Source organism: Cricetulus griseus, assembly GCF_003668045.3.
Source record: "Cricetulus griseus strain 17A/GY chromosome 1 unlocalized genomic scaffold, alternate assembly CriGri-PICRH-1.0 chr1_1, whole genome shotgun sequence".
In the NCBI taxonomy this organism is placed as follows: domain Eukaryota; kingdom Metazoa; phylum Chordata; class Mammalia; order Rodentia; family Cricetidae; genus Cricetulus; species Cricetulus griseus.
In genome coordinates this window covers 118,367,069-118,380,531 of record NW_023276807.1, presented here as the reverse complement: position 1 = coordinate 118,380,531, position 13,463 = coordinate 118,367,069, and the positions used below count along the sequence as shown (strand labels likewise).

At 39.0% G+C, this 13,463-nt stretch overlaps 1 protein-coding gene across 1 annotated transcript in view; it reads left to right on the top strand.

Annotated features, from left to right (window-relative positions):
• Positions 1-13,463, top strand: part of Adgra3 (adhesion G protein-coupled receptor A3) — a 103,427-nt gene that overhangs the window by 39,904 nt on the left and 50,060 nt on the right. The window contains exons 3-7 of the mRNA XM_027386973.2: positions 724-795; positions 4,117-4,188; positions 5,980-6,051; positions 7,179-7,339; positions 9,837-10,050. Of these exons, the coding sequence (XP_027242774.1) occupies positions 724-795; positions 4,117-4,188; positions 5,980-6,051; positions 7,179-7,339; positions 9,837-10,050 (591 nt within the window). The remainder of the gene's footprint in view (positions 1-723; positions 796-4,116; positions 4,189-5,979; positions 6,052-7,178; positions 7,340-9,836; positions 10,051-13,463) is intronic.

Genomic DNA, 13,463 nt, shown 5'->3' with positions numbered 1-13,463 from the left:
AAATTCAATTTAATGATGTTTGTGATAAGCACAACCACCGAGGTGCTTAATAACCAAAGTATAGCTTGCTGAGGAAGAAATTACAGACATAATGGGTGTGTGGTCCTGGCAAGCTGACTTAGTGCTTAAAATGTGGTTTTGTAAGTGGGAGGATCATCGTTTGGTTCACCCGGATTATAATCCATATGTATGCCTGTAGGCATGACAGCCTGCCTGTGATTCCAGTCTAGGGAGGCTGAGACAGGAGATCCCCAGGTAAGCTGAATAGAGGACAAGCCACCAGCAAGCATTGGGATTGATTCAGAAGGCCCTTCCTTAGTGAGCCAGGAGGAGGTGTTATTGAGGATGGCTGATTCCTGACATCAACCTTGGGCTTACACATGCATGCACGCATGCACTTGCACATGCACCCCCATGTCTGCAAGCATGCTTACAAACAATGCATTCCACACATAAGGAAAGAACAAAAGAAATATATCTGGTGGGAACTGATGGCACTCTGAGTAGTTAGGACCCTGTACCACTTATGACATCTGCTTTTGTTGATGAAGACAAAAGATTTGATGTCTGATTTCTCAAATTTGAATTCATACTAGCACTCACTGCCTTAACCTCCTTTGCTGTGTTTTCTCCCATACTCGTGGCTGTGTCTGTGGCAGGTAAGTGAAGTATGCTGAAATATTGCAAAGCATTGGCCATTGACTCTTACTTTACCTTTCCCAGGGACCTCCGGAACAACCTTATTAGCAGGATAGCCCCGGGTGCCTTTTGGGGACTGTCATCGCTGAAGAGATTGTGAGTTTTGAATTGCTTGCTTGGGAGTCTGAACCATTCATTCCTTCTGTAGCTAGCAGTGAATTCCAGCTTGACAAAAGAGGCTCATCTGGCCAGGTCTCTGACGGAACAGAGAGGATTTAGTGTTCTATCAGTATGCTTTGGGTGCCTCTCTTACACTAACAAACTCATTATCATGTCAGCTCTGTAGCTATAACTACTGTAGCGACAATCCTCAAGCCATGACTCCAGTCAAACTGTACATCTTTTGAATTCCAGAAATTCAGGCTTTCCATTAATGATATAATGGCTTGCCATTTCCTTGGGTGTTTTACTTCAAAGCCTAAAGAGTTGGTTTTATTACTCTGAAAGCTAACCTCCTGCTGGTTTCTCACACTTGGAAAGTGACTGCACTAAAGACACGTAGATCATCCTCCACTCTGTTTTTTGTAAAGACAACTGCTGGGCACTGGCTGCTTCCACACTCCCACTTCTGGAACAACTCACAGACTCTATGTGAGTGAGAAGGTGGAAAGGAGGAGGACTGACCTCGGTGCTTGATCTGGACTTTTATGATAAAAGACAGACCAAAGAGAGAAAATTAGATTTGTTAACTTGTGTGTGTTATACACTGTGGTCAAAGAGTAGGGAGGGAATGGCCGCCAGACAGCAACTTATTACTCTGGCTTACTGAACCTTTTCAAGAAGGCATGATACTAATTTTTAGAGAAGAAGTAGGATGAAGGAAACAGATTCTGGGGCTGTACACAGTCAATTAAATGAAGAATTAATGAAAAAACCCTGTCCTGTCTGGAACTCTGGAGCTGGGACCAAATTTGTTTTAATCATCCCTCTCAGTAACTAGTCCTAACAATCCATAATGTTTTCCTCTCCAACTTTTTTCTTCTTTGATCATTATTTGTTATCTGTTTCCTATATGGTCCACACCACTGTCTTCGCAGCTGTTTGGGAAGAAGAAAAGTCAATGCTTATCACACCTCCATGCCAAGATATAGGCCAAAGGAACTAGACTGTCAGTAAAAGACAGTTTGAGTGTTTGAAGGTGCCTCAGAAAACCTTTGGGTCTTGCTTTAGTTCCTTATCCTAAATAATGTCTCAAGTACTGCCATCTAAAAGTTTAATAATCTTGTTCAGTAGCATTTAACTTAATTACTGGTAATTGTGCTGGGTTTTGCCTTAGCCTGTTTGCATTGCATTGCATTGCACAGTAAGTGCTCTTCTGGTGTTCCTGCCTTGGAAGGTAATTGCCATTTACAGTGTTCTTCCTGCCAGAAAATACATTCTTAATTCCAAACAGCTGACTGGTAATTGAGCTTGTGGCATACAGCTTGCAAGCTGAAGGATTCCTATGTGTAGACTTAGTGGGATGTAAAGATAGCCATGTAGTTAGTAGTTAATGGTTGCTAGTTTTTTATAGACCCAGACTCAATTTCTTGCAAAGCTTTAGGTCATTCATTTCAGTGGCCACACAACGTGTTTTGTCAGTGTCCATGCTTTTGTCTGTAGTTATAGATAATTGGAGTCAGGAAGATTAAGTAGCTTTTGAAAGATAAACTACCAGGAATAGTTGAAACTCAAACCCATTCACTTTCTTCTTTGCTTTATCAAGGAATGTAAGCTGATTCTCAATCCAAATGAAAACTCATTATCAATACCTAAATTCCATTTAAGTAGGTATGGCTATAATGGAATTGTTTCCCAAAGAGTCAGTGTAATTATATCACTTAAAGCTCAGAGGACGTGAGCTAGGAGGATGAATAGGACCAAAACATGCTGTTCAAGCAACAGCCCACTAGATGATGCCTCATTTTCTTAAACTGTAAAACCTAGAAATAAAAGGAAAATCCACTTTAAAAAAAATCCCACATGATTAAATGCTTGGCTTTAAAATCGTAAGGAGCTTGAGCTACACAAGCCAAGAGCAAGTTTTGTGTGGCTTAAGGTTATTTGAGCCATAAGAGAGGGAAACCAGAGCTAAAACATCCTGTTTTGCTCAGGGTGGCTTTCAGATGTGGAAGGGCCAAATTCAGTGAGGAGGTACCCAGGTCAAATGCCCTGTGCTTAGAATTTATAGTCAAATGCATGCTTTGTGCTGTGACCAAGTGCACAGTTTGGAATTCAGCAGCTTTTGTTTGGAAATGAGCACTCTATCCCGTCTCTATTTTACAGTGTTATTCAGAATGTAACAAAGGATGCATTTCTCTATGTCACAAAATCATGTGGACATTAGTGATTTTGGTTTAGAGAAGTTCTTTAGTTCCTCTGTTAATATTGTAAGTGGATTGAATTACTCAAAATGTAACAACTTATAAAAGGAACGATTCATCATAGGTTTTTTTTTTTTTTTTTCCTGAAGTTAGTAAAGTCCACCAATGAACAAAGATGAAAGGCTTGGCATTCGAAGTGAAAGTCTGAAGTTGCCTTCCAATGTAGTTTTCACTGCAACCTTGGTTAAATGTAAACCGTGTGTCCCTTGTTCCACGTGAGAATTACAGTGAGAAAGTAAAGAAGCAATTAATGTATTCGATAGAATTTCACAGGGCCAGTGAGAGGGCTCCATAGGCAAAGCACTTGTCAGCAAGACTTCCATGAGTTCAGTCCATGGACACAGGGTGGAAGGAGAGAACCAACTCCCAAAAGTTGTCAGTCAACCTCCATAGGCATGCTGTGTCACTTGTGTGTCTTGTGTTCCTGCTTGCTCTTCCCCATTGTCATAAATAATAGTGAATAATTATGCATAAATAAAAAGGAGGGCAGTATAGATTTGTAAGAAGAAAATATTTAGAGGGTGACAGTTGCTAGGAACTGTTAGACATTAGAGCAGACTGGAATAATGGGCTGTTATCTAGATGTTGTTAAAAATCATTTGGCCTGAGAGTAAATGACCAACTTGTAAGGTTAAAGCTATAGTAGTGTTTCTCCCCCTCAAATGTAGTGTCTAAAGGATGGAGTTATAAAAGTCATGTTGCAAATGCAATTTGATGGTTGGGCTAAGTCCTCGAGCCCTCTCCCTTGACTGACACTGTAGGGCGTCTCAGGAGTTCTAGCACATAGTAAGATAGAGCGAGTCTCATTTTACTGCTCTTGCTTTATCTTCAATAATTTCAGAGAGTAAGTGGTTGAAGCATAACTAAATGACATCTTGTCTGTGTGTGCCAGAAGGAAGGTAAACCAAGAACCATTTTCTGGAGTGCTGTTTGTATCTCATTTGAGGGAGGATGCAGAAAAGAAGGATTTTATGTTCTTGACCTGAATCTGAATCTGTCAGACCTGTATTAATTAAGAGAACTAAATAAAGTCATCTCCTCCCTCTTCCCTTAGGGACCTGACAAACAACCGAATAGGTTGTCTGAACGCAGACATATTTCGAGGACTCACTAATCTAGTTCGGCTGTAAGTACCTTTTCTACTCTATTAAAATACAAGGTATTTGAACCAGTAGGTACCCAAGAGTCTGAACATCAGTGGTATGTAGCACTTGTAGGTCTTGTAGGCACCACAGGGACAGGAAGCTCACTACTGGGTCATGAGATGTAGTGTCCTCAGAATAGAAGATGGGTTGAGAATCCTTTGCCAAACATGCTTAGGATCAGAGTGCTTCCGACTTGAGGAGATCTCAAATGTACAAGGAGATACTCTGCAGGTGAGACCCAAATGTAAATGCGAAATTCTTTCTCTTTCATAATTACCCCATAATCAGAGCTTGGAGATAATCTTACACAATATTTTAAACACTCAGTTACATAAAACACAAGTCTCATGCTATAAAATTTTCCGTGCTGTTGTCATGGAGCTCAAATATTTTGGTGTGTGTTGGATTTCAGATTTTCAGATTAAAGATTTATAATACATTATCCCACCACGTCAGTCCTGTGATCACCCTGGAGACCATTGTGTACTGATTCTGAGTGTTAGCGCTTGTGTGATAGCAGGGCTCCATCCCCAAACCCCCCTCCCCCAGCCCCAACCCATTGCATAGGTATGACCCCATCCCCACCCCACCATTCTCTGCCCTCTGTCCCCAAGTGGCACTCCCTGCCACACTGAGGGATTCTGCCCATTCCTTACAGGAGAGCTTGGCCCATTCACAACTCCCACACTTCTGTCCTGTGCCCCTTTCTGTGTTCTGCTCTGCCACACCTCTCCTTTTCAGAAACTCTTAAACTTTGGTGCACAGTAGAATAGATCTTGTGGTGTTGGAATGATGCTGCCAGTTTCTCCAGAGAGCTCCATGCTTCTTTTAGTGTTAGAAACCACAGGAGCATGTGCTGTCTTTCCTGAACATTTACCACCACTATTGAATACCCATTTTCTTTCTTTTTTAATGATAGAGTGATATTTAACTTGGAGATTACAACAATACAAGTTAATATCATATTGCTCTTTTTACCTGTCTGCTATATCCTTAACTTGTCAAAATTTTAAATAAAATACTTTTCTATGCATGGAAATACCTTGTATTAAAAAAAAGAAAGAATAAAGGTTAAAGAAACCTGGGGTACCTGTTTTCTACCCCTACCTGTTAGAAGCACTACCTCAAATAAGACACACTGTTCCTTTTTTACTCTAGTTCCTGAGCATATAATCAGGCATGGAAGATACTTTAGTAGTTTTTCTGTTGCTCTTAGCCCGTTTCACACTATAATACTACTACTGTTGAGTTTAATCATACAGCATGCTGAAGGGTTTACACTGCACAGCGTTTGACTGGGAGTGGACCAAGAGAGGTGACATAATTTGTGCAAGGCCATAGTTGCCCTGTACACTGAGAGTCCTCCCAGCCCCAGGACATACTTAACCCTGCTCACATCTGCTCAGTCTTGGTGTGTGGTTAGTTACTGCTGACCATGAAGGCTGCTCTTTCAATGTCTATTTGTTGTTTTCCTGAATGACCCCAAGTGAACATTTGAGCAGGCATTCTAGTGGGGAATCCATATGGAATGTTTGGTTTCCTTGATACTTATTTAGCATTAAGGTGTTTCTGAAGCTTTTGTCTAGAACATTGTGTAGATTGAGGACCACTGCCCTCCAGCCTCATGGAGGCTTTTACACATCCCCTCTTCTGTGTAAGAATTCAAGCAACTTCCATGAATTCTTCATTACATTTTGTTCTGATCTTTGGATATTTGAGACAATTGTTGCTAATTATTTTATAAAGTGAACCTGTTTTCTCTTTCCCCTTAGAAATCTTTCAGGGAATTTGTTTACTTCGCTGTCTCAAGGAACTTTTGATTATCTTGGCTCATTGCGGTCTTTGTAAGTAAGAATTCTTTGTTGTATTTAGTTTATATTCAGTGTTGAAAAAAAACAACGAGCAAACAGTGGTTTTGTGGCTTATGAGAGATTTCATGAGAAATGTCTCACAGATTTTAAAAATGAATGCTTTTGCGGGAGCCAGTGTCTTACCTGAAGCGCATGAGGTAAATCTCAGGGAGATACTTCAAATTGAGATGCTGTCTCCTCAGATTGTGTCCCTCCCAACTGTAGTCAGAATGAATAAACTGGTGGCAGTTGTTTATTGTGACTTAATTTTCAGATCCAGAAGTTTTTGTTGTTGACTAATTAAATGCCTAATTATAGCCCATTCTTCCTTCTGAAAAATTCCTTCTGGGACAACTTTATACGATAAGGATTTAATTCTGTCCCATCATTTCTGCTCCACATTAAATCCCCAGCTTGTTACTGATATTCCTAGGAGTGATTATTGAGAAGTCCCTCCGTGTAAGATCAAATTCACACAGTTCTCTGTAATGACATAGACTGTTGTTTATCTCAAGGTTACAAAGGAACATGTTTGAAAATTAACTATATTTTCAGATTATACTGATTTCTGTTAGAATCACATTAAATTGTCTATCACATCATTATATATAATTTATTAGTTTGAGTCATTTTCTAGGGAACTCTTTTTTTAGTATATGTTGACACCCTATCCCCAAAATCAGCAGTAGAAGTGGCAGCATTTAGGCCAAGAACATGGCAGTGATGTTGTAAAATTTGGGAAGGCTTCAAGACCCCAAATTATTATCAAGTGCTTTCCAGTAAAAGGTAAAGACTTGATAGGATGGGTTAGGACCTGGTCAGAAGAAGGACCCCAGGATTTGGAGAGTTGGTGCATAGAAGAAGGATAAGCAGGATGCCAGACAAGTATTTTGTTCTGTTAATTTAAGTCACCTTTGATCAGAAGTAATCCCAGGATCATGGGAGGTGTTGGTGGGATCCAGCACTCTGAATGACAGGGCGTTGGAAAAGGCCTATAACTAGTTGACCATCTGTGCCTTGTGCTTTATGACAAAAAGGTCAACTGTTACAACAGAAAGGAACCAGTACAGCTGCTTCATGATGCTGCTCACTTCACTGTTCTTCTGACTTGTGTGTTACAGAGAATTTCAGACTGAGTACCTTCTGTGTGACTGTAACATACTGTGGATGCATCGTTGGGTAAAGGAGAGGAACATCACTGTGCGGGACACCAGGTGTGTTTATCCTAAGTCACTGCAGGCCCAGCCAGTCACAGGGGTGAAGCAGGAGCTCTTAACATGCGGTAAGGGAGAAACCAAACTGAGGAGCATTTACCATGTTTTGATTTGCTGCCATGTTTCTCTTGACAGACTCTGAAGTTCTTTTGACAGAATCTCAGCACAATTAATCTTGAAGAATTTAATAATACTCAGTGTAAACCAGTGGTTAGGCTAGCCAGGTTAGAAAACATTTCTTTCATTGACCTCTAGAGTTCTTGGTTCCGAACAGCTTGCTTCGTGAGAACCTGTTTCAGAGACTAACAGTGTTCATGTATTCTTCAGTAGGCAAATGGAGAACTCATGGAGAGCAATACAGGTACAGGATGCTCTCCCACTGCTCATTGCTAGGGATGGGGTTCCATAATAGCCTTTGTGGTGTGGTTTGTTGTTTGTAGTTTGCACTTTTGCTGTGCTGGGAATCAAACTCAGCCTTACACATACTAGGCCAGTGTCTTGCCACTAAGTCACAGGCTTAGCCGAATATGACCTTTGAACTAAAGTTCATCAGTATGTATGTGTCTGTTCATAATGGATTGATACATAGTTAAGATAAAAGAATTTTATATCTTAGAGATAATTCAAAGGAATTGATCACTTTATGTATAAGTGTATGCTGAAGTTCATAATAATAGAGAAATGGTTGAATGATTTTGGGCACATCCATTCAGTATGTAGCATGCAGTTATTGAGAAAACATGATCTTTGGAAATTTCTGCAGACATGAGAGAAAGCGCAATTATGATATATAAAATGATAAAATGCACCATAGGAACTGAAAGTGACACATGATGGACATGAAATAAAAGATCTTGTCTTTCTTTTTTTTTCTTTTTTTTTTTTTTTTTTTTTTTTTTGGTTTTGAGACAGGGTTTCCCTGTGGCTTTGGATCCTGGAACTAGCTCTTGTAGACCAGGCTGGACTCAAATTCACAGAGATCCGCCTGCCTCTGCTTCCCGAGTGCTGGGATTAAAGGTGTGCAAACCACCACCGCCCCAAATCTTACATGGTGACAAAGACTTATTTTCTTTTCTTTTCTTTTCTTTTTTTTTTTTTTTGTCTTTCTCCCCTTTCTCTTTATTACCCATAGTATTGTTAATTTATAAGCAAGGTATGTTCTCTGAATGAAAATTAAGACCAGATATGAAGCAAAAAAGCACAAAGAGAACAAGCTACATATCTGCTTTCATGTTACTCAGGGATGGCTCATGTTGAGAGCTTAATGTTTTGCTTCTGCACTACTTCCTGTGTTCTGTCAAACAAATGCCATCATATTTCTAAAGATAACTTTCTGAAAGTTAAAATAATGTAAACTTACGTCTTTGTATAAAATAGATCCCACTGGTGCATTATGTAGCTGTGGCTATAATGTAACAGCTTTCTTGTTGCTGCATTTTTAGCTTGTTAATAATTTCCCACTCCATAAATAACCGTGATTAATTTCTTTGTATATATTTTTGCATATTTTAAATTTTGATTTCTGCATACTGTTGCTGACAACAGAATTGTGTTAGATAAATGAACTAAATATTTTAAAGTCTTTTTAATGAATCAGTGGTATTTGTATACTGTTTTTTACATATATATGTAAAATCTTTCCCTTTTTCTGACACTGGAAGGAAATACAATCTTTTAAACAGTGATTGAAATAGGAGTTTTTTGAATGACTTTTCTTTAAGTGTTTTAAAGTTTTTCACTATATGCATAATTTTATAACCATAAGAAAGCATTGTAATTCATGGAAATCTTCAAAATGTGTCTTAAAATGATATCACCAACATTTGTTTTTCTGTAGTTCCAGTCTCTAGGTCTCAGTGCTTTATGATTTGGTCTCTTCCTTGGCTTTTGTTTTTGTCTGTGTTAGGCCATCCTTGGAAAGGAAGACTTCTGAATACCAGAAATAAATGTCTGATGGTTTCATTGTCCACTTTCTTCTCATCCATGACCTATTTGTGTTACTTTGTTTTTGTTATAACAAAATGTGCAAAGCTGAATAGCATTCTAGATAAGAGAGAAACATTTACTAGTTCAGTTTTGGATTGAGGGTCAAGATCATGCTTCTGTAGTGTTTTGGCCTCCAATGAAGGCCTCATGATTAATGGCATCATGATGGGAGTATGTGTAGAAATAGGAGATGACATCTCAAGACAGGAAGCCATCTGGTTAGGAGTGGGGATCTGGCTGCTATACCACCAGTTCATACTCAAAGACTCAGCCCCGGAGACCAAGGGCAGTACCCCTAGTGTTTTAATAATACCCTTGGGGGGGGGGGGTAAACTCATCGTCTCGTGCATTGCCACACAGGGCACCAAGTTTTCTGGACATGAGCTGGGAGGCTGGGCGAACAAAGCTATGACTTGATTCACCAGTTACATTGGTACTAGCATTAGAATGTAGGTCCTGAGGAATGTGTGTGTTTCTGTTTTTACCAATTTCCACAGAATATCTGTAGCTAAGGATTGTAGCAAATGAAATGCTTTGTTTGGCTTTTGTTCACTCAGTTCTTTGTTTCTCTGTCTCTAGATCCCCCCCTTGAACTGCCATCCTTCTACATGACTCCATCTCATCGCCAGGTTGTTTTTGAAGGAGACAGTCTTCCTTTCCAGTGCATGGCTTCGTACATAGACCAGGACATGCAAGTGCTGTGGTATCAGGATGGGCGCATCGTTGAGACCGATGAGTCTCAAGGAATTTTTGTGGAGAAAAACATGATTCACAACTGCTCCTTGATTGCCAGGTACAGTTTCCCTGAGTGTGTTGCCCTTTGTGAGTTGCAGTGCATAGCTGGAAGTTAATTAACCATCTCCTCATCCAGTTTTGGAAGAAAAAGCTGAATATAAAAAGGAGACACTTAAAGTCTTTTTCTTTAAAGTTTTAAGAGGAAAATGTAAACTTTTAGTGCCAAACCTAATTGCTAACCATTTCTGCTACTAAACTTTTATTTCTCTTTTAGGAATCACCACACTTTCTCTATTTTGTTTCCTGATTAATGGCTGTGTTTTTAAGATACTTTATCTCCCCACCTGCTTGTTAGTGTAAGAGTATAATTCTGAACTGTCAGCCTTGTGCCTGGTTAGTCTTGAATGAACTCTATAAAGTATAAAAACAGCTTTAAAATGTATGTCCTGTCACTCTCAGGGTACTGGTAGTGTGTCTCCTCTCCCCTTGCCTTGCTCACTGCTTCCTTGCCTGCCTAGAGTTTGGCTGGAATTTTTGCTAGAGTAAGCTGCAGTTTGCACTGCCAAGGCAAGGTTGCTGTGAGAAACTTGCTGAGAAAGTAAGGATTCTTCAAACTGAAAATCAACTCAGGGAATTTAGGGATCAGTTCTCTATTTTACAGTTTCTTTTTTGAAAACCAGTACCACTTTGCTAGAAGCATAAAAGGAAAAGCAGTTTCTGTCTTCTCATGTTTAGAATAGATGCTTTTACACCCTTGCTCTCCAGCTCCGGTATCTGAGGGGAATGATCACTCCTGACTACTTTTCTTTTAAATATGGCTTTATTCTTTAAGAATATGTGCACAGTAATCATGTTGGGTTAAATCCCTGACTTTATTATAAGTGTTTGATGAAGGAAATAGTGACAGAGCATTTAAATTGTCAGCTAACTCTGGCCCACTGAGAATTGACATTTTCAGCAGTCACATTTCAAATGGTTATATAAGCATTTATGAAATATCATGTTTGTGTTACTTCTTAGCTCTCAGAATCTAAAATATTTACAGTCTCATCATGGAAACTATTTTACAACTCGATTCTTCTGGGTTCTGTTGTATTCCTCTTAGGAGAACTAAGTTTTGTTTGGCTAGGTAGTTAGCTTGGCTAACCTAGCTTTCTGTCTCTGGTAGGTGGCAACTGAAATATGTGTGTGTTTAGTGCAGGTGGCACTAGGGTAAACCCATGGCTTACTATGTGCTTAGGGAAATGCTCTGCCCCGAGCTCTGTCCACAGTCCTTGAATACATTCTCTGTGTAAGGCATCTGGACTTTTACTTTCCTAACTCTTGTCTTCTAATTTTTCAAGCTCCAAAATTTGTATATTTACAATTTAGTAGAGCCTTGGGCCAAAGCCATTTAAGAGTGCTCAAGTTATTTCCCATTGCCAATCCCTTCTTCCTACATCAAATTGTCTTTAGTTTCTGCCTGCTTTTGATCACTCTTTATGCATCCCAGTACAGTTTCCACATACTCAACATTTCATTAATGTGTTCAGAGCTGCCGACTGCCGACTGCAGGAAGAATGATTTAATGTGGGTTTGGCCTCAGCAGCTGAACTCCTTATTAGGGGTGCTGTTAATTGTAAGGAATGATGTATTCATTGTTATACTGTCTTTACTGTGGTGATAATTACACAGGCATATACATATGTCAAAACTCATCTAGTTACGAACTCTTAGGGAGTTTATTGTATAAATAGGTAATAATTGACACAATACAATAACAAAACTTTAAAAATAATAGATTTGTCTTTATACAGAGAGCTTTGGTTAATTTAAAAGTCTAAGTTGTATGACTAAAGTGGATTTACTTTATAAATCTGTTTCTGAAGTCATGTTTAAAGTATATATAACTCTTTTACAGCAGTACAAAACATTAATTCTAAGAAAAGCAACTTGGCCTAACATTTTTCTTGGTAGAAACATTTGACTGACATGACAGTCTTTCATATGAAGATGGAGACTTCATCAACCAGAGTTCACCCCAGAATGTGTAGTGAAAGGAAACTCGTGGTTGTTGAAGTAGGTGAGGTTGAAGCTTATTGATCCCTTGTAGGTCTCTTGATGTCGTCCATCCTTTATTTATAAAACTTAGTGATTGTTTTCTTACAAGATGACACTCAAGCTGCTTTTTTCTTGTATCCCTTGTCTCTAGATCTGCTGTCTGGGTGATACCTGGGACTTTGGTTCCAGTGGATGCTTTTAGACATTGAAAGCATTGTTAAAAGTTATCCACAAAAAAATAATGGCATAGTATATGAGGACCCATGGTTCCCAGAAGGGTACCACCAACACTGGGACCCACATTAATCCTCTGAGGCAGTGACATTGGTTGGACACCACATGGCTGCTAGCACTGTACAGTGTCCCCATCGAAGCATGTCATGCTTCTTTTGATGGTACCATATTTTGAGGTGTGCAACTTTAGGCCGATGTGGTGGTCCAAATGAGTCAAAAACCTGGAAGAAAAAGGTGTTCTTTGCCTGAGAAGATTCTGAACTCAGATTGTTTCCATGGTGGCTAGCAGGCAGTCACATCTCATGTGGAATCACTGTATTTAGGTAAAAATTTTATTTTTTGGTAATTTTTAAAGCTATATCTTTCAAATGGCTAGGCTAGTAATTTATTAGAATGTAAACATACAGTATATTTTGTTGTTTTATGAGCTTACGTTGGCCTTGTGATCCTCCTGTGTTAGGTCCTCCATGTTAAGATTACAGGTGTGTACCCCTATGGTTGAATAGAGACTCAGTTTTGACATTTATCTTACTACTTGGAACTACCAGATATTTTTCTTTTTGAGGACTAGGCACATAGTAAAGGAGTTACATAGTGAGGCTCTTGAGCTGAGCTTGAAACCTGGATTACTTAGGGGCCATACTTTGTATTTCGTCCTAATTCATTATAGCTGCACAGCATAGAATAGCTTTGGATTTAATGATTATTTAATAAAGAATTTTGCTTTTTATGTCACTCATCATTAAAATATTGATTACAACTGTTGACTTGTTTCTTAACTTAGGAATGCTAATATTCATTTTCTTTGATGATTCTGGATGTAACAGTGCCTCAGAGTCTATTAGAATGCTAGCCAGCCCTTGGTGACTTAGGAGACCACACAAATGTGTATTCACTTCCAGACATAATTTGATAAGTTAATTAAGATGATACATGCTTTATGTCTAATTATATCTTACCATTTGTTTCTACATAACGGCAAAGCATGGTGGATCATATAGAGGAAAGGGGGTTAATTGAAGGTTTTGACACTTGCTCTTTAATTAATAGGTTTATATTAGAGAATTATGATTTCATACTAAGAATGAGATTTACTGACCATTATGGAGAGATTCAGCTCTAAGGTGAAACATAGCTTCACATAGACACTTCTTTAGGAATCATTAATTGGTCATTTACTAATCTTTTTAAAGAGTT